A 22488-nucleotide genomic window follows, 5' to 3' on the forward strand; every position below is an offset into this window, starting at 1 on the left:
TTTGGTCAGAAACAAGCAATCAAGATTTCTGGCTCTCACAGACCTGTAACTTCTTCTTTAAGAGTCTCCTCTTTCCTCCACTCATTACCTGTAGTAATGGCACCTGTTTAAACTTGTTATCAGTATAAAAAGACACCTGTGCACACCCTCAAACAGTCTGACTCCAAACTCCACTATGGTGAAGACCAAAGAGCTGTCAAAGGACACCAGAAACAAAATGGTAGCCCTGCACCAGGCTGGGAAGACTGAATCTGCAATAGCCAACCAGCTTGGAGTGAAGAAATCAACTGTGGGAGCAATAATTAGAAAATGGAAGACATACAAGACCACTGATAATCTCCCTCGATCTGGTGCTCCACGCAAAATCCCACCCCGTGGGGTCAGAATGATCACAAGAACGGTGAGCAAAAATCCCAGAACCACGCGGGGGGACCTAGTGAATGAACTGCAGAGAGCTGGGACCAATGTAACAAGGCCTACCATAAGTAACACACTACGCCACCATGGACTCAGATCCTGCAGTGCCAGATGTGTCCCACTGCTTAAGCCTGTACATGTCCGGGCCCGTCTGACGTTTGCTAGAGAGCATTTGGATGATCCAGAGGAGTTTTGGGAGAATGTCCTATGGTCTGATGAAACCAAACTGGAACTGTTTGGTAGAAACACAACTTGTCGTGTTTGGAGGAAAAAGAATACTGAGTTGCATCCATCAAACACCATACCTACTGTAAAGCATGGTGGTGGAAACATCATGCTTTGGGGCTGTTTCTCTGCAAAGGGGCCAGGACCACTGATCCGGGTACATGAAAGAATGAATGGGGCCATGTATCGTGAGATTTTGAGTGCAAACCTCCTTCCATCAGCAAGGGCATTGAAGATGAAACGTGGCTGGGTCTTTCAACATGACAATGATCCAAAGCACACCGCCAGGGCAACGAAGGAGTGGCTTCGTAAGAAGCATTTCAAGGTCCTGGAGTGGCTTAGCCAGTCTCCAGATCTCAACCCTATAGAAAACCTTTGAAGGGAGTTGAAAGTCCGTGTTGCCAAGCGAAAAGCCAAAAACATCACTGCTCTAGAGGAGATCTGCATGGAGGAATGGGCCAACATACCAACAACAGTGTGTGGCAACCTTGTGAAGACTTACAGAAAACGTTTGACCTCTGTCATTGCCAACAAAGGATATATCACAAAGTATTGAGATGAAATTTTGTTTCTGACCAAATACTTATTTTCCACCATAATATGCAAATAAAATGAAAAAAAAACAGACAATGTGATTTTCTGGATTTTTTTTTCTCAGTTTGTCTCCCATAGTTGAGGTCTACCTATGATGTAAATTACAGACGCCTCTCATCTTTTTAAGTGGTGGAACTTGCACTATTGCTGACTGACTAAATACTTTTTTTCCCCACTGTATATTCTCTCTCACACACACACACAGAGGTCGCATTAACGCCTGTCTGAGCGTCTATGACGCACAGGCAAGCGAAAAAACGCCTTCAGATTAGTACGATACGTCCACGGGACGCATCGTTCTAAGCTACAGTGGCAGCGAGTTGGACGGAGCTGGGGAAAGGGCAGTATCAGATGTTGCGGAGCGACTCACGTCATCGCGGCGCGCCCTCTGTGCATGTCTCTCAGCGGGTGGTAGCGTGCAGCAGCGGCCGTACGGACACGTGACCCGCGTGACTACGTCATCGCGGCACGCCCTCCTCTGTGCTTGTCTCAGCGGGTGGTAGCGTGCAGCAGCGGCCGTACGGACACGTGACCCGCGCGACTGACATCATCGCGGCGCGCTCTCTCTGTGCATCTCAGCGTGTGTAGCATCAGTCGGCCTCTCCGCGGCCAATGGCAGCCGGGGGCAGGGCTTGCTGGCTGTGCGTTATTGGCGGCATGTGAAGTGGGTGTCACTCGTACGGTGGTCAGCACTATTATGGAGATGGGGGTGCAGTATACGCATAGTGGGGTGCATAAAAATTGTGTGAAGTTCTAATAACGTTTCCTAATGTTTTTTTTAATAGCACGGCAATGTATACCCCTGTATGGCCAATTTTAATTCATACAAATTGCGTACTCCTCCGTGGTGAAAAATACTCCTCAAAAATATTGGGAGGAGTATTTTTACTCCTCTGAAAAATATGTAGCGCGACCTCTGCACACACACACATTTCACATTTCAGTTAAAGACTAAACTTCAGTTAGAAAGGCCCACAAACAAACAGCAACTGAAAACCACCGCAGTGAAGGCCTGGCAGAGCATCAAAAAGGAGGAAACACAGCGTCTGGATGTCCATGAGTTCAAGACTTCAGGCAGTCATTGCCAACAAAGTGTTTTCAACCAAGTACTAGAAATGAACATTTTATTTACAATTATTTAATCTGTCCAATTACTTTTGGTCCCTTTAAAAGCAGGGTGGCACATGTTAAGGAGCTGAAACTCCTAAACCCTTCATCCAATTTTAATGTGGATACCCTCAAATGAAAGCTGAAAGTCTGAACTTCAGCTGCATCTGAATGCAAATATATAAATATATATGGACCTAACTGTAGATCTAAAAAGAGAGGGGACTATGTAATAAAAGAGGGCACTGTGAATAACAAGAATACACTATGTAAGAGACAGCACTGTACATAATAGCAGAGGAAGATATATAATAAGGGACGGCACCATATGTAACTAGAGAGGATGGTACATAATAAGGGACGGTGTTATACATAAAAGAAGAAACTATGTAACTAAGGATGGTGTTATACAGAATTAGTGAATACACTATATACTAAGGGACTGTGTTAGACATAATAAGTGATAATAATGTCTTCCTCCACCTCTCCCTGTTCCTAAGGCCATTATAAGTCCCCCTTCCTCCCATCCCAATCTCCCACACCTCTCATTGTCCTCCTCCCCTCGCATCCCATTATTGTCCTCTCCCCCACCCCATCACTGCCCTCTTCACCACCTCCATCATTTTCTTCTCCCCCACCATCTTTGCTTTCTCCCCCACCACTCCCATCATTGCCTTCTTCCCATCACTCCCATCACTGCCTTCTCCCCATCACTGCCTTCTCCCCATCACTGCCTTCTCCCCATCACTGCCTTCTCCCCATCACTCCCATCACTGCCTTCTCCCCATCACTCCCATCACTGCCTTCTCCCCATCACTGCCTTCTCCCCATCACTCCCATCACTGCCTTCTCCCCATCACTCCCATCACTGCCTTCTCCCCATCATTGCCTTCTCCCCATCACTCCCATCATTGCCTTCTCCCCATCACTCCCATCATTGCCTTCTCCCCATCACTGCATTCTCCCCATCACTCCCATTATTGCCTTCTCCCCATCACTCCCATGATCAAATCAATGCCTTCTCTCCATCACCCCCCTCATGGCCTTCTCCCATTACCCCCTCATGGCCTTCTCCCATCACCCCTGGCATCATGGCCTTCTCTCCCCATCATGGCCTTCTCCTCATGTCCCCATCTCCTCCAGGGCCAGACTCCACCTACACACACACATACATACATACATACTTACATACATACATACAGTAAGACGAAAAAAGTGGTTTGGTACCGTGTTAGCCAGTAGAAAAAAATATATAAAGTGCTCTCAGTGAGAGAAACAAAATAGAAATCTTGTGGGTATGATACCTTTTAATGGCTAACAAATAATAGTGAATGTTGTTACAAAGCAAGTTTTCGGGACTGCTTATGTCCCTTCATCAGGCTGATATGACAAAATATCAAAATACCAAAGACAAAATCCAAATTCCCAACACACAGCAGGACTATAAGATCCCAGGGACATTCACATGTTCCTCTTCCAATGTGGTGTATTTAATGCTATGCAATATATGTCCTGTGGGTGGCCTCTATGTTGGAGAAACAGGACAGAGACTGAGAGCAAGGATGAGGTCTCATCGTCATACAATTACAGACAAAAAAAACCCATTTACCTGTGGCTAAACATTTCTGTGGTCCAGGACACAACATAGGCAATATGAAAGTTGTCATTTTAAAAGGCAATTTTAAATCACAGACACATTGGAGAGTGTGGGAGCATAAATTCATTACTATCTTTGATTCTATTCACACAGGACTCAATTTGTCAGAAGGTTTTATGAGCCATTACCATATCTGAGCTATCTACTCCAAGTAGCCCTTTGATCTCACAGAACTTTTCACACTACCTATCTGATCTTACCTAATTAAGGATTCTCTCTTCAAGCTCATTGTTTGTTTATTGAAATGTTGTGCTTTAAACTGTATATAAATAAGGTTTCTTCAAATATTTTGTCATATCAGCCTGATGAAGGGACATAAGCAGTCCCGAAAGCTTGCTTTGTAACAACATTCACTATTATTTGTTAGCCATTAAAAGGTATCATACCCACAAGATTCCTATTTTGTTTCTCACTGAGAGCACTTTATATGTTTTTTACACACACACACACACACACACACACACACACACACACACACACATACACACACACACCACCTCTCTCCTCTCACTTGTCCGCAGCATCGCCCGCGCTTCCTCGCTTTGACACAGCGGCCGCTGAATGATGTCGTCATTCAGCGGTGCTCCTCTCTGTGTCAGAGACAGGAAGTGCGGGCAGGACGATTCCTTGCAGCTCCGCTCCTTCAATTTTCTCTTGCAGGCGGTGGAGCTGCTTGGATCGCTCTCTGCCCGCCGCTGCACATGAGGGCAATCTGGCCAGAGACCCCCAGAGCCTCGGGCCCCGAGAAACTGGCTAGATTGCTCTCATTATTAGCCGCCTTGCAGGGCCCCCTGGAGGCTCTGGGCCCCGGTGCAGTCGCGTCGGTTGAACCGGCGGTATGTCCGCCCATGTATACACGTTATCTGTATAGCCAGATATTGAATAAACACTTCTAGCTTTATACCAATACTCATTACAGGAGGAAATATGGAGGATATTCAGAAGTGCTCAGGTTATATTTTGTAAGTACTCTAGATAGCTCTAATGACTTAAGCCATTCATTTTCTCATTCTCTAGTTGTCAATCACATATTGTAACCTTTTTCCAGCTGGAGTGACTACAGGCAATAACCGCTTGTAGCATATTCACCCCATCTGATAGCACTCTGCTTTAACAGGCCCAGTGTGATGTGCTTTCATCATGTGAAATTAAAGCCAAGCTCGTCCATTTATCTATTTTATGTACAACTGCATACATAAGCAAGTTGTCATGTCAGCAACAGATGTTACATGCTTGTATTTGCACTGTATGAAGTCTGCTGTGTAAGACACTGAATCTACTGGATCAGCGAGTACTAGCATGATGAAGTGAGAATATGCACCAATACTGCGAGATACTACTGATATGTATGTTTTACCATACTGTACTTGTTCTTGTCATCATTTTGTGCTTATTAATTTTACTACATATAGTTGTAGGGGGTCAAAGGTTTTTTTTTTTTAATACAACTCCATATCCCTTCGCACAGCAGCAGAGGTAAAGAGATTCTCCACCCCTGATATTGGAAAGTCAAACTCAAAGCTATCCAGAGTGCGGATAAACAAAGTTTGCTAACATTACCCGTCCACCAAATCTCCTTTTCCAAAACTTTCCGGGTCCCTTTCCAGTTTTTTATTCAGCTGGGGCAGGCATTTTACCTCTGTAGCCAGTAATTGGCAGGTATGTAACCACTGCAGCCAAACGCTGCTAGTGATGCATTGGTCAAACAGTAATTGGGTGCTGCATGCATTGGTCATGTCTTCAACCAGTAATTGTTTTCTGCATTGGTCATGTCTTCAACCAGTAATTGTTTTCTGCATTGGTCATGTCTTCAACCAGTAATTGTTTTCTGCATTGGTCATGTCTTCAACCAGTAAGGCTAAGTGCACACGTACCGGAACTCTCGCGGAAATTACCGCGAGAATTCCGGAATTCCAGTCCGCGGGAAAATCGCATTTTAAATTCCCGTGATTTTCCCGCGGAAAAACTAGCATTTTGCAAGCGTATTTAGCTTGCAAAATGCTAGCGTTTTCCAAGCGATCTGTAGCATCGCTTGGAGAACTGATTGACAGGTTGGTCACACTCGTCAAACACAGTGTTTGACGAGTGTGACCAACTTTTTACTACTGAGGCTGCCTATGCAGCATCAGTAGTAAAAGATAGAATGTAAAAAAAAATAAAAAAGTGTTATTCTCACCCTCCGACGTCCCGCGCATCCGTTCCCAGTAATCCTTTGCGAAAATGCCCGCGATGACGTCCGTTCTCGCGGGATCGCGACGTCTTGCGGTAATTCGCTATGACGTCGCGCGAATGACCGCGAGACTTCGCGATCCCGCGAGAAGGGACGTCATCGCGAGCATTTTCGCAAAGGACTACTGGGAACGAGAGCGTGAAGAGAAGAGGGAAGGCTGCGCGGGACGTCGGAGGGTGAGAATAACAATATTTTTTATTTTTAAATTCTATTTTTTACAGGGATATGGTACCCAAAGCCCGGAGGACAGTCTTCTCTCCTCTGGACCGTGGGTACCATCCGCAATTGTTCTGCTTACTTTCCGCATGGTGTGCACAGCCACATGCGGGAAATAAGCGGAACAATGCATTCCTATGGGTGCGGGATCGCCGCGATTCCGCAAATTAATGAGCATGCTGCGGTTTTTACCGTTTTACCGTTTTTGCGGCGGAATCGCTTCGCGGTAAAAACCGCAGCATTAGCACAGCATTGCGGAATCCCATAGGAATGCATGGGATGCTTCTTTTTCGTGGCAAAATCGCGTGGTTAAAACCGCCGCGGAAACGCGAAAAAAACGTCATGTGTGAACTCAGCCTAATTGTTTTCTGCATTGGTCATGTCTTCAACCAGTAATTGTTTTCTGCATTGGTCATGTCTTCAACCAGTAATTGGGTGATGCATTGGTCATGTCTTCAACCAGTAATTGGGTGATGCATTGGTCATGTCTTCAACCGGTAATTGGGTGATGCATTGGTCATGTTATCAACCGGTAATTGGGTGATGCATTGGTCATGTCATCAACCGGTAATTGGGTGATGCATTGGTCATGTCATCAACCGGTAATTGGGTGATGCATTGGTCATGTCTTCAACCGGTAATTGGGTGATGCATTGGTCATGTCTTCAACCGGTAATTGGGTGATGCATTGGTCATGTCTTCAACCGGTAATTGGGTGATGCATTGGTCATGTCTTCAACCGGTAATTGGGTGATGCATTGGTCATGTCTTCAACCGGTAATTGGGTTTAGGGGTTAGTTGCCTTTCTGAACCTTCAAGAAATTACAAAGACTGGTGGGGGACCCAGATTATGTTCGAAGTGTAATGGTGGGGGATCCCTAAGGTTACAATTTTTTTACAGCATTTTTGACCACTTTAAATACTAAAATCTCAGCTACCCTCAGCCACCACAAATGCAGCATAAGGAACCATGATGATGCAAATTTACTTTTCGGCTTAAAGGGGTTGTCCGGGCTTTTCACATAATCTCAGTACTTATCTGGGCTGCAGAATTATGACAATAAGTAATTTACGTTCTGTCACCAGTTTGCACGGTTTTCTAGATATTCTGAACAGAACGTCCAAGGGGGGGGTGTTATGGCATTGAAATGAGAACTAGTCGTAACCTCCTACTCTACTCCAAACATGCCCTCTATAGCAACAATCCCACCCTCCATAGCTACAGGCCCTCCCCGTCCACATGAAACAGCCCTCATCACACAGTAACGAATTCTTCCCCTCCAGCAGCCTCAGTGCAGAGAGCTGCTCCTCCCCCAGACAGACACACAGTTATCTATATCTATGGAAAGTGAAACCAGTGAGGAGGAGGGAAAATCGTCCTGTATTCTAATCTGCACAGGGGATGGCAGTCACTGATGTAATCTGTTGTGTGAGGAAGCCTCTGCTGTGTGAATGAGACAGCTCTGTGTCACTGATGTCTTCACACAGCAGCAGATTTGGTGCAGTGAATGTGTGAAGCTCCACCAAACTCCCAGCAAGCTCCAGTGACCAGCACCACCCACTGCTCACTCATTGGCTGGCAGTAAACTGCACCAGCACTCATCTTTATCATCATTCCAGCATTGGAAAGAACACAGCAGTGATCCTGTATTTGTGAAAGCAGCACAATACATACATACACCCCCCCAACACTTCACACTGTTACAGCTGCTGATTGGACAGGCTGCTCCTATCAGTATTTGTGTCATTAGAGACACAGTGCTCACACACACACTGCACCAAATCTGCTGCTGTGTGAAAACATCAGTGACACAGAGCTGTCTCATTCACACAGCAGAGGCTTTGTCACACAACAGATTACATCAGTGACTGCCATCCCCTGTGCAGATTAGAATACAGGACGATTTTCCCTCCTCCTCACTGGTTTCACTTTCCATAGATAACTGTTCAGCATGTGTCTAGGGGAGGAGCAGCTGCTCTCTGCACGGAGGCTGCTAGAGGGGGAGGATTTGTTACTGTGTGATGAGGGCTGCTTCATGTGGACGGGGAGGGCCTGTAGCTATGGAGGGTGGGGTTGTTGCTATAGAGGGCATGTTTGGAGTAGAGTAGGAGGTTACGACTAGTTCTCATTTCAATGCCACAACACCCCCCCCCCCTTGGACGCTCTGTTCAGAATATCTAGAAAACCGTGCAAACTGGTGACAGAAAGTAAATTACTTATTGTCATAATTCTGCAGCCCAGATACGTACTGAGATTATGTGAAAAGCCCGGACAACCCCTTTAATAGGAGTTGAATTTGTTTTTTATAATGGCAGGGAATGGAATAAAATATACAACAAAAAGCAATTACATGATCATCTGCTTTCTAGTTTATTGCGTGTATTTATGGCATAAGACAGCTGGTGCCAGGGATTGGCTGCAGGGATCATGTATGGCAGTTGATTGCTGAAGCAAAGGAATCCAGGGAGCAGCAGAGCCTTGCCATTGGAGCTGTATGATAATAAATGGGTCATTTTTTTTAGTTTTATTCCCTGCTATTAGGATTCTGGTTTTTAAATTCTGGACAACCCCTTTATGAAGGGTTTAGTAAGCCCATCACCTTATTGATAGCAACTGTTAGGTTGTAAAGGCTAATTCCAAGATAAAAATAGTCTACAACCAAGCAATTGCAAACTGAAATGAATCGACCACCCAAAAATGTTTAAAGCTTTTTACAGCATGCTAGCATATGCAAATTACCTCTTCAGCGCGGAAGGGGATTTAAACTCTAATGGAAGTAGCAATCCTAAAAGTTAATATTAATGAGGTTTGCTACGGAGGCAGTTTTCATATTTATTTTCCAAAGTAGCATTGCACGGCCTATAAGTCTCCTTACACTTGCATGTCAGGAATGTCACTCTCCACAAGGAGACAATCAAAAATTATAAGTTAAACCACACCTCATATAGCCAGAGTCCTACAGGACACTAAGTAAGACGCACGTCACATCCAGGGGTTCATCCCGGAAAAAAGTCTATAGCAAATAGTAGAAAAGACAGCGCCTCAAACATTGGTGAAAAAGAATTCACATTTTATTCTGCCGCCTGTGGCAACGTTTCGATCCAAAGATCTTAGCTTGAGAAAGATCTTTGGATCGAAACATTGCCACAGGAGGCAGAATAAAATGTGAATTCTTTTTCACCAATGTTTGAGGCGCTGTCTTTTCTACTATTTGATCTCCACAAGGAGAATTGTCGCACCTTACAGCCCAGTCATTAAGCCAAATCGGATCTCATGACCTGCACGGAGGAGGAGCAACAACCCTCCTCCCGAAACAGATGTCTGCAAATAGAGATTCTGGTTTGACTTTTATCCTAAGTCATTGGCTAGGCTCCTTACAGGTTCAATATTTAATTTTAGGATTGTTATTTCCAATTGGTGGCACTAGAGTTCAAGTTGTCTTCCTCTCATAAGAGGTAATATGCATATTTAATTTCCCAGAGGAGCATTGCATGGCCTATAAGTCTCCTTACTCCGGCATGTCACTCTCCACAAGCAGAAATATTACCTCATAGAAAAGTGGCAGACTTGCACAGGCTATCAATGCGAAAACTACCTCTAATACCTAGCTTAAGGAGTTAATCTGAAGCTTTTTAGAAGGAGCACATAAAATTCTCGATGCTTTTATATTTACTATTTTGAGTTTATTGCCAGAGACCAAATCTAGATAACTTCTTTATCTGTGTATTGGGACAAAATACATACACTAAGGCTAATGTTTGCTGCTTGTGTTACATTGACTTGCCCGTGACCAATTTAGCATCCACAGAAATCAGATATGTGAAAAACGGGTACCGCGCAGATGGCTAGAGCATGTATTCCATTTTTTTCTCACTCTCATAGATTTGTATAAGTGAGTTTGTTCATAAAAATGGATGAGAATAATACATGCGTTTCTAAGATCATCACACATAATGTAAAGGTTGAATAGCCCCATTAACTTGTAAGAGTCCGTGAGCTGCCCTTTTTTAAAAACAAACAAACTATAAACAAATGAGGAAAGTGTGTGAATAACATCCCAACTGGTTTTTCCCAGCTTTAGAAGTTAGTAACTATCCATAGGATAGGTGATAATTTGCTGATCATTGGGGGGTCGAACCCCTGGGACTTTCACTGTCTGTACATGGCTATATCTGGCAGTGCCATGGAGAATTAATGGAGTGGTGTTGTCCATGACCAGCCTATGCTCCATTCTGGGGATCGATGGGGGTCCCAGTGTGCAGATCTTCACCGATCAGCTGGTTATTATCTATGGATAGGTGACAACCTCTAAAGATGGGAATAACCCTTTTTAAGAGCACAGCCAATGACCAGCAGTATTATCACCTCAGAGTGGGCCATGTTTTTTAATCAATGTAAGTGGAGTTCCCCTTTAAGCCAACATTGCATTCTTTGGGTATGCGTCTACTTTAAGATGTAGAACCAGAGTTTTACATCTGGTTGTTACCCAAATGTTTAATCTGAAATGAACGTTGAGCCGCTATGAAATTCATTATCGACTTTTTCCGTTTGGTCTTGAGAAGGACAATAGGAAAAAAAAGTCTGAAGATGGCATCCAGATAACTGAGACACATTATATTGCTCATAAACTCTCATTTAATGAAATTTGTGTTTATAAATTAGCATCTTGAAAAAGAATCCTTGAATATAAAGCTGCTTTTTCCACTGAGAAGTCAAAGGTACTGGCAAAAAGATGAACAACCCATGCTTTCATGAGACTGTCAGAAGGAATGTCTGGGTTAACCAAATTGTTATGGGTTTATTGATGCAAAGTTCACCAGGTTCTGACGTTCTTCTTATGAAGTGTAATCTTATGCTAACTCTTATTTTTCAGGCTATTCGTTAAAATGAATGTATTGTTAACACGCATCAGTGTAGACTGCCCAGTCGTTTCTAGTCCTGAAAAATGAGAGTAGATCCTGAGGAACATCTATAATTCCACGTCCGAGATACTGTCACCGCATCACTGAAGTCTTTGTCTGAACACTCGTTTATAAGAGGTTATAAATCTTGTACATTTGAAATGTTCCGTGTTTATGTGCAACTGCTTGTAATTAATCATCTGGGACCTTGAATCAATACTTTTAAATGTGCTTTTGGATTATTTGAGGATGGATCTCATTTTCTGTGACTTAAACTGTTTCTTTACTTTAAGTCACCTAATGTGTGATTAAAGAACAATCACAAATTGTTTTATTTAAAACTGAAGTCTTACCCACAAAAAATCAAATGCCGGCCATTAGGTGCCCTTTCTTTGTCTATCTTGTTGTTCGCTGCCTGTTGTCAAGTGTAATCAGTCTCCAGCAGCAGAGCTGCCAAGATAAATCACAGGAAGGGGTGATGAGGCTTTGGGGGGTGATGCATCAAGACTGACGGGGCGCTGTACACTGACCTGATTAATTAAGGGGCGGTCAGAGCTTAATGAATCAAGCGCATCTTATACCCAGAGTCCGCCATTGCTGGAGGTTGGCGTAAATTTCTAGAGTAACTTATGATGAATGACAGGCGGATGTGACCATGACCCAATGTCCTTCCCATGCTACGTTCCTATTGTCACAGCTGGCTGGGACTGGGGTGTAAACGCCAAAAGTATCAATACTTTAACACAAATGCCGAGTTGTACAAAAATATTGCAACTTATTAAAGTGGTGGTCTATCTTTGTGGACAATTTTTCCTGAATTAATGCAACTGGGGCTAGAAGCACTTTGTCTCTAGTCTATGAAACTGCATACCAGCAACAAAAAGAGGCAGACATTTAGTTTGGGCCAGGATAGACATTATACAATCAAAGGAACAATACATGGTAGTATATGATTGTAAAGAATTTACAGCACCTATTTTGCTGGAAAAATGCTAATAAAACAAGACTGTTCACTTAAAACAAGTGGATGGTAAGTTACAGAGCATGAGTATCGGGACGGTTGCTGGAGATAGTAGACTGGTAGGTGCACCAAAAACCATTTTAACTTCTGGGGGATGAGTGCAGCAAGACCATGCTTTTCTACAGTTAACACATTAAGAAGATGAGCTTAGTTTTACTGTAGATCTGGTCATTGGTTTTGTCTCGTGCCTTATTGTTACCAGCAGTGGTTACAAATTTACAACTCGCAGGGTGCTCCGACAACTGGCAGTCATGTTGCAAGCAAGAGTGTTTTGGATCGGACATTCACTTATAAGACCGCTATGTAGAGAGCTTTCTCTATTTGGATGCCTCCCTAAAGACATTGATACCTATAATATTCCAAAGTGGTTTGGAAGAAATGTTAAGTTCTCTTTTTCTACAGTGTGCACTTGGTTTTGAGTTGATCACAGAGCACAGCATTGCTGGGACCATCGGTGGTCAGCTGTAAGCTCTATGGGAAACTGGAAATGTGTTCCATCTCCCAGCAGCGCTATCACAGGGGAAACACTAAGTATTATAGTTCCCATTTACACTGACGAGCAAAAAGGTAAGTGTTTTGAACTTTTGACATTCAGACTCCATACCTCATCATCCACTACTGCTTCAAAGGTGAGACTACCATCACTTTATAGACAATCATCTTGGCTATCTTACACATATATTTGACTCGCAACTATTTTGAATATGATTAGTTATACAAATTCTTGTCATGTCACTGCATTGTTACTGTTTTGCTCCTAAAAATCTAAATTTGAATTATTTTGTTAGCATTTTGTAAATCCACCTTTGGCTCTCAACACTGCCTGAATTCTTCTGTGCTTGCTATCGATTAGATTCAAGTATGTCTCGACTCAAATCTGATCTCAGGCCTCTTCTACATGTTCCCAAAATTGGTGGGTACTGGTCGGTTCATTTGGGTATGTGTACAGCTTTATCTTCAACTCTACCCACAAGTGTTCGATTGGGTTGAGGTCTGGGGACTGTGGGCACAAACCAGCACCTCTACTTCATTGTCATTACTGTATACTAATTCTTCACCAATCTCAACGTATTCTTCAGGTCACTCTCCTGCTGGAACACTGTCGTCCTTTTCATACTTATAGTACTCGAGTGTACAAAGTAACTTGTCTTATATGATACTCCCATATAGCTCAGCATTGAGACCACCCTCGATCCTGGCAAAGTATCCAACACCTTTGACTGTGAGACAACTCCATATCATTAGGCTTCCCTCACCGAACTTGAGATTTCCTTCAATTTCTCGATCCAATAGCCACTTTTTCCCTTGTTTGTTCCTGACCTATTTGCACCCATAAGAGCCTAGTCTATTGAGTTTTGTCTCATCTCTCCAAATCACCCATTTCCAATCTTCTATTGTCCACTTTTCATACTTTTTTGCAAACTGTAGCTGACACTACTTATGACGATATTGAGGTTGGTGCTTCACTTTTTTTGGGCCACTAGTCCCATCTTGTGTAACGTGCGTCATATGGTGCTTGCGTGAACGTCTGTCCTCACTATTATGAAGCACACTAGCCACCTCCACTGCTATGTTTGTTGCACCAGAACCGATAGACCTTGTGATCAGCCGACTTATTGACTCCGATATCTTGCCTGGACGTCCACCTCTTGGCTTTTGAAAGGATGGATGGACTTCATTTTTTTTCTTCCAACTGTCATGGCAGTCATGTGATGCAGTTTGGCAATTTTCTTGGCAGAGAGACCGCCATTGATGAGCTGGATGATTCTGGTTCTCCTTTCTTGGGAAATCTCCTTCATGGCAGCTCCTCGATTCGAAGCAGTGATCTTTCTCTTGGAAATCGACCAAATAACACACTGAGCTATTAGGGAATGGGAGAACAGGCTGTTATTTGTAGTATATAGGAGCAAAACAGTAACAATGCAGTGAGATGGCAAGAATCTGCATAACTAATTATATGATAAATAGTTTGCAAGCAAATTTTATGTATGAGATAGCCAAGATGATTGTCCATAACATGATGGTAGTTTCACAATCCAAGCAGTAGAGGATGATGAGATATGGAGCCTGAAATTCAAAAGTTCAAAACATTGTTACCCTTTTCTCCCCCAGATAATATAATAAGGTCCTGAAGAGAAGGAGTTTAAATCAATTAATTCAGAATTATCTGATAGGGTTGAAAACCAGAAAACTCCTTTATCCTAAACCCTGGGATTCACAAACAATTCCCAAATCTAAGGAATACGTCTTTGTATGTTTTTGATGTTGATGGTGTGTTGGGTGTTTTTATATTCTCTCATTCAACAGCTTGATTTTGGCAAGCATGGCGTAGTAAATGGTCGTAATATTGAAGGTGCGAAATGAGACGTGACAGTGCTTTAGAATAATTGATAACTGGAACTGTAGGGGGGAAGCTCTGGTTGCCTGTGAGGTGGCACTTTCCCACAGTGAAAGATCATATTTTATTTAACATAGGAAGTATCTATTCTGTAATTTTATTACAAGCATATAATTAGGAAAAGGTAAGCCCGCCTGCAGCTATGAACTAACAAAAGAGAAAATGTATTCAGCGTATCTCAGTGTAGGCTTGCATTTATTTATTTTTTTAGCTGATATAATGTGTGCTGCCGATCTACCACCAAGGATTGTCGAGTGAATTTACATAATAGCAAAGATGTTCTGTTTCTTAAAAAAAAAAAATTTATTTATTTTTTTTTTTTTTTGGGGGGGGGGGATTTGCAAAACTCACATTTTACCCAGAATCGCAAATTGCCTTCTCCCAATCATACTCCAAGACTGACTTATAAGACAGCGGGGTCCTTACACAGGTGAACTGTCGCATATTAAGGAAAGGAATTAAGAAAATTGATATTTTTAAATGATTTTATCTCTTGGGACAAAATGACTTTCCTAGAGGGCTATTTAAAGACAGGTAAAGGACTAGTATTCATGGGCTCTGCATAACACCGCATCTACCACTGATTGGCAGTTTTCTGTATACACTGTGCATAGGCAGAAAGCTGCCATTCAGTGGTGTGGGCGTGGTTATGCAGAGCTCGGCATTCAGAGCACTGCTAGATCTGCAGCAGATACAACAGGGATTTTATCGAAATGACTGCAAGCAGGCAAGTAAGTGATACGTTGCTGAATCAGGGTCTCTGCCCCTACATTATGCTGCTCTTAAGTCTGGTAGCAAAAACCTGGTAACAGGTTCCCTTCACGCTGTACTGTAAGTTGTTCGCGCAATAGTTACAACACGTTATCCATTGTATGTATGTGCTATCCAATCACTGGCTCAAAGGCCTGCTCCGTGATTGCAAGTTCTAAATATGTCCACTGTAAACTGCTGCTGATTTCTGTCATTTGTCAACTCTGTGGATACTGCCATGCACCTTAAGGCTATGTGCACGCATTGTGGATTTTGATGCGGATCCGCAGCGTTTTTGGACGCGCGGAATTGCATCAAATCTGCAGTGTAGTGCACAGCCATTGTTAGTCAATGGTAAATTAAGAATTGCTGTGCACACGCTGCGGAAAAATCTGCGCAGAATTGCAGCGTTTTTTCTTCCTCGCAGCATGTCAATTCTTTTTGCGGATCCGCAGCAGCGGTTTCAGTCTGAGATCTAGTCTGGCACATATATTCTCTCTGCCTGTTGAGGGCAGAGCAGAATACTGCAGTGCGCAGGCGCCGGACCTCTCCTGGCACCTGTGCACTGCAGGACTCTGCTCTGCCCTCAATAGGGCAGAGCAGTGCGCTTGCGCCAGAGCCACGACAGGTAGGGAAGAAGAGGACGGCATCGTATGAAGATGGGAGGCACCGGACGGCGACACCCATCAGACTGGACCAGACGCCGGGGTGAGTATAATCTAACTCTTATCTTTTAGGTTACATCGGGGGCTTATCTACAGCATTACAGAATGCTTTAGATTAGCCCCTGATGGCGGAGCTGGCAGCTGATAGGGCTAACATGGGGTGACCGATTCCCTTTAACAAATCCACACAGCAAAAACGCATTACAATCCAAAAGAAATCTGCATCAATTTCGCATGAAATCTGCAAGCGTTTTGCTCTGCATTACTGCCAAGGTGTGGATTCTGTGCAGAAAATTTTGCAGGCTAATCTGCAACGTGTGCAAATACCCTAAATGTCGTCCTCCTCTTCCCACCAACTGAAACTTGCAATAACACCAAGTAAGCGGAGCAATAACCACCATAATGCCAAAATATCCAAAAATATTAAAGAAGTCTTTAATGAAATAGTATCAAAATATAAAATTCACATAGATGAATAGTACAGCATGTAACACGAAACAGATAGTTAACGCATGAGCCAGGAAAACCCGGTTGAAAAAGCAGTCCTGCATCCAGACATGGACATTAATGGGCTAAGAAACAAGAGGTATTAGTTCCTAAATTAGGATCATATCCCTTAGTCTGTAGTATAATGCCATCAGAGAATAAACCCCAGTCACCATATAGTACTCTTCCCTGTAGTAGATCCCCATACACATGTAACCATGGCTAGTAAATGGATCCAGGTATGTGGGACAAAAACATGTGGCATAGAGAGAGTAGTTAGGGGTTAATCTTACCCATGTCCTTGTCTGGTGTGCAGGAACGTGCCCCTACGCACATTTCGCAGTTGCTTCCTCAGGGGGCCTTGCTCACACAGGTGCCCCTCCTTGCCTTTTATATCCCCCATTAATACTGCCATTGGTGGCGCATGTAATTGGTGACATGAGGCGCCGCATCACCACACCTCCCCAGGCATCACAGAGTACAAGCGTCCCACAGGTGCACAACAGTGGGAGGCACAGACCACTGAAAGACACCCAGAGCAGGTAGTGGGGGCGGAGTCTGCACCAAAGACATGCGCGCTGGTAGAATGAGGGAGTCGGCGCCATGTTGGAAAAGGGCAACGATGCCTATACTACTCTTAGAACATGTCAGAGCTTACAGCAACATTTTTCGGGCACGTGACGTTTTTTGATCGCTTTTCATTCCGTTTTTTGGGACGCAGAATGAACAAAAACCAGTATTTCAAGAATTTCTTTTGGGGGGTGCGCTTACACCGTTCCGCCTGCGGTAAAATTGATAAGGTGGTTTTATTCTTCAGGTCAGTACGGTTACAGCGATACCTCATTTATGTCTTTTTTTTTTTTTTTTTTTTTTTTTTATGTTTTGGCGCTTTTATGCAATGAAAACAATTTTATATAAAAAATAATTATTTTTGCATTGCTTTATTCTGCGAGCTATAACTTTTTTTATTTTTTTGCTTACGATGCTCTATGGCAGCTCGTTTTTTTGGGGACGAGATGACGTTTTCAGCGGTACCATGGTTATTTATATGCGTCTTTTTGATCGCGCGTTATTGCACTTTTTGTTCGGCAGTATGATGATAATGCATTCATTTTTGTTTTGATTTTTATTTTTTAAGGGGTTCGTTAAAGGGGTTGACTAATGGGACAGTTTTATAGGGCAGGTCGTTACGGACGTGGCGATGAAAAATGTGTACTTTTATTGTTTTGGTTTTTTTTTTTTTTTTTTTTTTTATTATTTCCAAAAAATGAATTCATTAGGGATTTTTCTTTTACTTATTTAGCGGTTTGTTTGTTTTTTTTATATAAATTATTTTTACACTTTTTTTTAACTTTATTATACTGTCCCAAGGGGGACATAACTGTCATGTGATAGATCACTGATCTGTCACATCACAGATAGCTGTGACAGATCAGCGATCTGTCACAGGCAGTGCTGAAGGCTTCCTCATGCTGGCACTTTGCAGGCATGAGGAAGCCTGCTCCCTGCAGGCCCCTGAAGGACCCCGCCGCCATATTGGATCCGGGGACCTGCAGGGAAGGAGGCCCCCAGAGCAGCGCAGCACATCGCGCTGCTGTAGGGGTCTCAGGGAAGCACGGAGCGAGCCCTCTCCCTTCCGATGCTTCCCTAAATACCCGGTACACTGCAGTCGTGTTTGATCGCAGTGTGCCAGGGGTTAACGTGCCGGGGGCAGTCTGTGACCGCCCTTGACACATAGTGCCGGGTGTCAGCTGTGATAATCAGCTGACGCCTGGCCGCGATCAGCGGCGCTCACCACGTACTATCCCGTCCCCGGTCATAGGGGCCGGGTACCGTGGACGGGATAGTACGTCAAATGTCGAGAAGGGGTTAAAGACTTCTTTAATATTTTTGGATATTTTGGTATTATGGTGGTTATTGCTCCGCTTGCTTGGTGTTATTACATATTAGGAGCTCCATAAGGGTTTCGTCTCCAATAAGTCACTGAGGGTGACTCAAGAAGGATGTACTCTGTACTTGGGATCTTATTCAACTGAAATTTGCAGTCTGGCTTCCTTGACGTAAGAAGCAGTGCAGCGTCAGAATCGATAAACGAGCAATGGATGTCGGTGCGCAGCGTACTACTAATGTGCAAATACTTTACACTACTCCGGAAACAAGGTTTAAGGGCTTGTTCACACTTTGCATTTTTCGCTGGTAAAAAAGTGAAAGGTTTCTGAAATCTCAAGCACAGGCGGTTTATTTCTTCATTGAAGATTTTAGCTACCAAAACTTTTTTTCAAATCTGCAGCATGTCATTTCTTTCAGAATTTTTAACATTTCACATGATTGGCAAAAACATGCAAGTAAAATAACGGAGTGAACGCGCATAAATATTGCATTTATTGCACACAGCATTTTTCCTGCCAACTCTTGAGATTTTTCAGCACCAAAAATCAAGCGTGTTCACATACCCCAAGTGTTTGCGCATTGTAACCTTCGCAGAACACGTACTCATGTGTTACCTAACCAGTGCTTCGCTATATGGTTCCAGAATTTCTTGCATGATGACTTTAATTTACTTAATATTTTAACCTTTTTTTTCTTTTTTTCCGCAGGTATCCAGAAGCAAGAGGTTGTGTGTAAAAGACTGGATGACAACTCTGTGGTGCAGAATAATTACTGTGATTTGGACAGTAAGCCCCCGGAAAACCAGAGAGCATGTAACACAGAGCTCTGCCCTCCTGAGTAAGTGCCACTCCGTCAGTTATAAAGTGTGAGCTACTCCCGCAAGCAATCGGGCAAGTGAGAACTGGAAATGTTCTCAAATGTTCATAGAACTGCTTATATTGAGAAAGTAGTTTCTTTTTGTATTCCCTAACTGGCATAATTGGAGGAAAAGTAAAACAAAATCACGTACTACAATTTTAAAGGGAATCTGTCAGCAGGTTGTTGCTACCTTATCTGAGAGCACCATAATGTAGAGGCAGAGACCCTGATTCCAGCGATGTATCACTTAGTTTACTGGGTGCTGCAGTTGCGACATAATCAGAGTTTTTAGATGTAGAATGCAGTAGACCTCAGAAAGCTAACCCCACCCACATCACTGACTAGCAGCTTTCTGTGTAGCTTGTGTATTGACAGTGATCAGTGCTGAGTGTGTGGTTGGACCAGGATTCACAGGGGCACCTCATCTGGCAGTGATAATCTCCTGCTGCTAAAACACTCATTGTATTGAAATAACCGCACACAGCTTAGGCTAGTTTCACACTAGCGTTGTTGGGCGCAGGGCCGCCGCTAATCCCCGCCCCCAACCGCACCCCCTCCGGTCAGTTCCTCCTCTGATCGCATAAGGCTACATGCAATCAGTGTATCCTATATTTAGCATTGGATACGCTGAGCGTGCGCTGGCTGTGCGCTGGCCTGATTTTGCTGGCGCTGCGCCCTTTTGGCGCTGCGCCCAGAGCACAAAAATGCAACACGGCGCGTTTTTGTGCGCTGTGCGCAGCGCCAAAAGGATGCAGTGCCAGCAAAATCAGACCAGCGCAAGATCAGCGTATCCAACGCTAAATATAGGATACGCTGATCGCATGCAGGATCATGCGATCAGAGGAGGAACTGATCGGAGGGGGCACGGCCGGAAGCGGGTCTTAGCGGCGGCCCTGCGCTGCACCCAAGAACGCTAGTGTGAAACTAGTCTAAATAAGTGACGCATCGCTGGAATCAGTGTCTCAGCCCCTTCCTCATGCCATCTTCAGATTACATTGCAAATTACTGCTGACAGATTCCCTTTTAACCAGTGCTGAAGGCAATGGTATCATTAAAAATTCACATTTACCACTTTGTACAAAAAACATTAATTTGCAAAATAATGGGAAGGCCCCAAAAAATCTAATTCCCACGTGGATGGATTGTTATAGAAGGGGCAGTGTCCAGTAGTACGCAGACAGACATCTTTGGGGTTTAGGAGTAAAATTTGTATTGTACTAAGAAGAAAGTGACTCAAAGTCTCAAGGAAAAGTTTAGTTGTTAATGTAAGGATTTATTGTGGTCCCTGCCGGAGTGCTTCTGTCTGAAGCTGAAGGCTGTTGACCATTTGTACAGCTGAGGATTTTAACAGCCCATGAACATGATAAATCTATCCAGCGAAACACTATTTTTCTTCTTTGCATATGTGAAGGATGAAGCGTCTTGAAAAAACATTTGGTATTGGTTTATTAGAAGCAGCCTTCCCTGAACCTTAGTGGGGCAATGACTGTCGGAGTTAAGGTTGAACCGTCTGAAACGTTTCCCCAGTGACCTCCCTTTCCCTAGCAATAGTGTGATCTTTCGAGGAAAGCATTAGCTGTACCTCGATTACTCTGATTTGGTGCTGTCTCTTTCTTATCTTTACATGGAACGTAAGACACGGCTCTTTCTTGAAACGGTTATCTTACGGGAGTAATTCCTGAAAATTCAGCCTTCGACATAAAAGTCAACAGATTATTATGATAAGGTTCTAAAGAAATTGTAAGAAAATCCGGGCTATGTTACATTTCGTGTGTCATTGGCTGCAGACGGTCTACACGACGCGGCCTCTGCCGTCTGATAATTCTGAAGCAGTTTAACACATAGCGTACTATCTATCGGGCTTCTCACCGAAAATGTCAAACCTGTCAACGTGCGATAATTAAGAATTTCACACTCTGATACTGGATGAAGGAAACTTAAGTAACATGGTTTTTTTCACTTCTCCTTAGAGACAGCAAAACACAATATGAAACGGCGCACGTGACACAAATTAAATATTTTTGTCTCCCTTCCAGGGTTGAGCAGCATGTCACTCCATGTTTTTGGAAGAACTTTCGTTCCTTATTATTAGAGCTATTTCAGTGCACAGTCAACCTGCTAAAAGGTTAAATAGATTTTCTGTTACATTGCCGTCATTATGGAACATGCCGGGGCTTAGATACATAACGGAAGTAATCTGTCAACTCTGTATTCTGTGCCGGTGATATGTAAACATGACCGCTGTATCACAGCAAGCCGTGCATTGAATAGTCTTAGATTTTCTAAGAAAAACCATACCCTCAAGTTTTATTTCTGAAGGTTCTCTAAGATTCTGGAAATCATGATATATTTTTTTTAGATGTATTGCATTGTTGTTTCTAACTAGTAGTATCCTTTGTATCAAATGTACACCTTTATAAGACGAGGTTCACACTACGTCAGGCTTTCTATCTGAATCTGCAAAAATCTGTTTTCCATAGCAAATCCAGACAAAGCCCTGATGGGGCCACTTTGCCGACGAAGCTGGCAAAGTTGTAAAAAGTTTTTTTTTTTTTTTTTTTTTGATGTTTTTTTTTAATGTCCTAGCTACCGCATCTGACTGCAGAATGTACCATAAACTAAGGAACATCATAATTCTTGGTAGTTCATTTTCATATTGTTAGTAAGAAAGTAATTGTGTCAAACAGGTTCAGAACTGTGGTTGCCAAAATCCAATGTAGACTTAACACCATTTAACACTCTTAAAGGGAATCTGTGAGATCAGCCCTCCTAAGCCGCCTGTATGAGCATATAGGTTATAGGACGCTGAATAAAATGATACCTTGATGTATGCAATGCGATGACTTATTGCAGAGAAATTCACGTTTTTCTTAATATGTAAATGATGTGTTAAGAACTCTGGGCGGGAGATAGATCTTCCCCAAAAGATTTCATGCCGAGTTTATTTTAATACTTAGTGCGATCGCTGTATGTAAATGTATCCCCTTGTTACATGTTGGGTTTCATTCTTGAAAGCTTGGGTGTGCGCAGATCGCCCCGGATCTCGCTTCTGCAGTGTACTTCCCTTCTGAG

The 22488-nt window shown here is 43.2% G+C and overlaps 1 protein-coding gene across 7 annotated transcripts in view; it reads left to right on the plus strand.

Moving 5' to 3' along the window:
* Window positions 1-22488, plus strand: part of ADAMTS6 (ADAM metallopeptidase with thrombospondin type 1 motif 6) — a 405198-nt gene that overhangs the window by 350243 nt on the left and 32467 nt on the right. For all 7 annotated transcript variants that reach the window (XM_073584243.1, XM_073584241.1, XM_073584240.1 and 4 more), the window contains one exon: window positions 19266-19395. In XM_073584243.1, coding sequence (XP_073440344.1) covers window positions 19266-19395 — 130 coding nt within the window. The remainder of the gene's footprint in view (window positions 1-19265; window positions 19396-22488) is intronic.

The sequence above is a fragment of the Dendrobates tinctorius genome, unplaced genomic scaffold (assembly GCF_039654945.1).
Source record: "Dendrobates tinctorius isolate UK_male_01 unplaced genomic scaffold, ASM3965494v1 ptg000083l, whole genome shotgun sequence".
Taxonomy (NCBI): domain Eukaryota; kingdom Metazoa; phylum Chordata; class Amphibia; order Anura; family Dendrobatidae; genus Dendrobates; species Dendrobates tinctorius.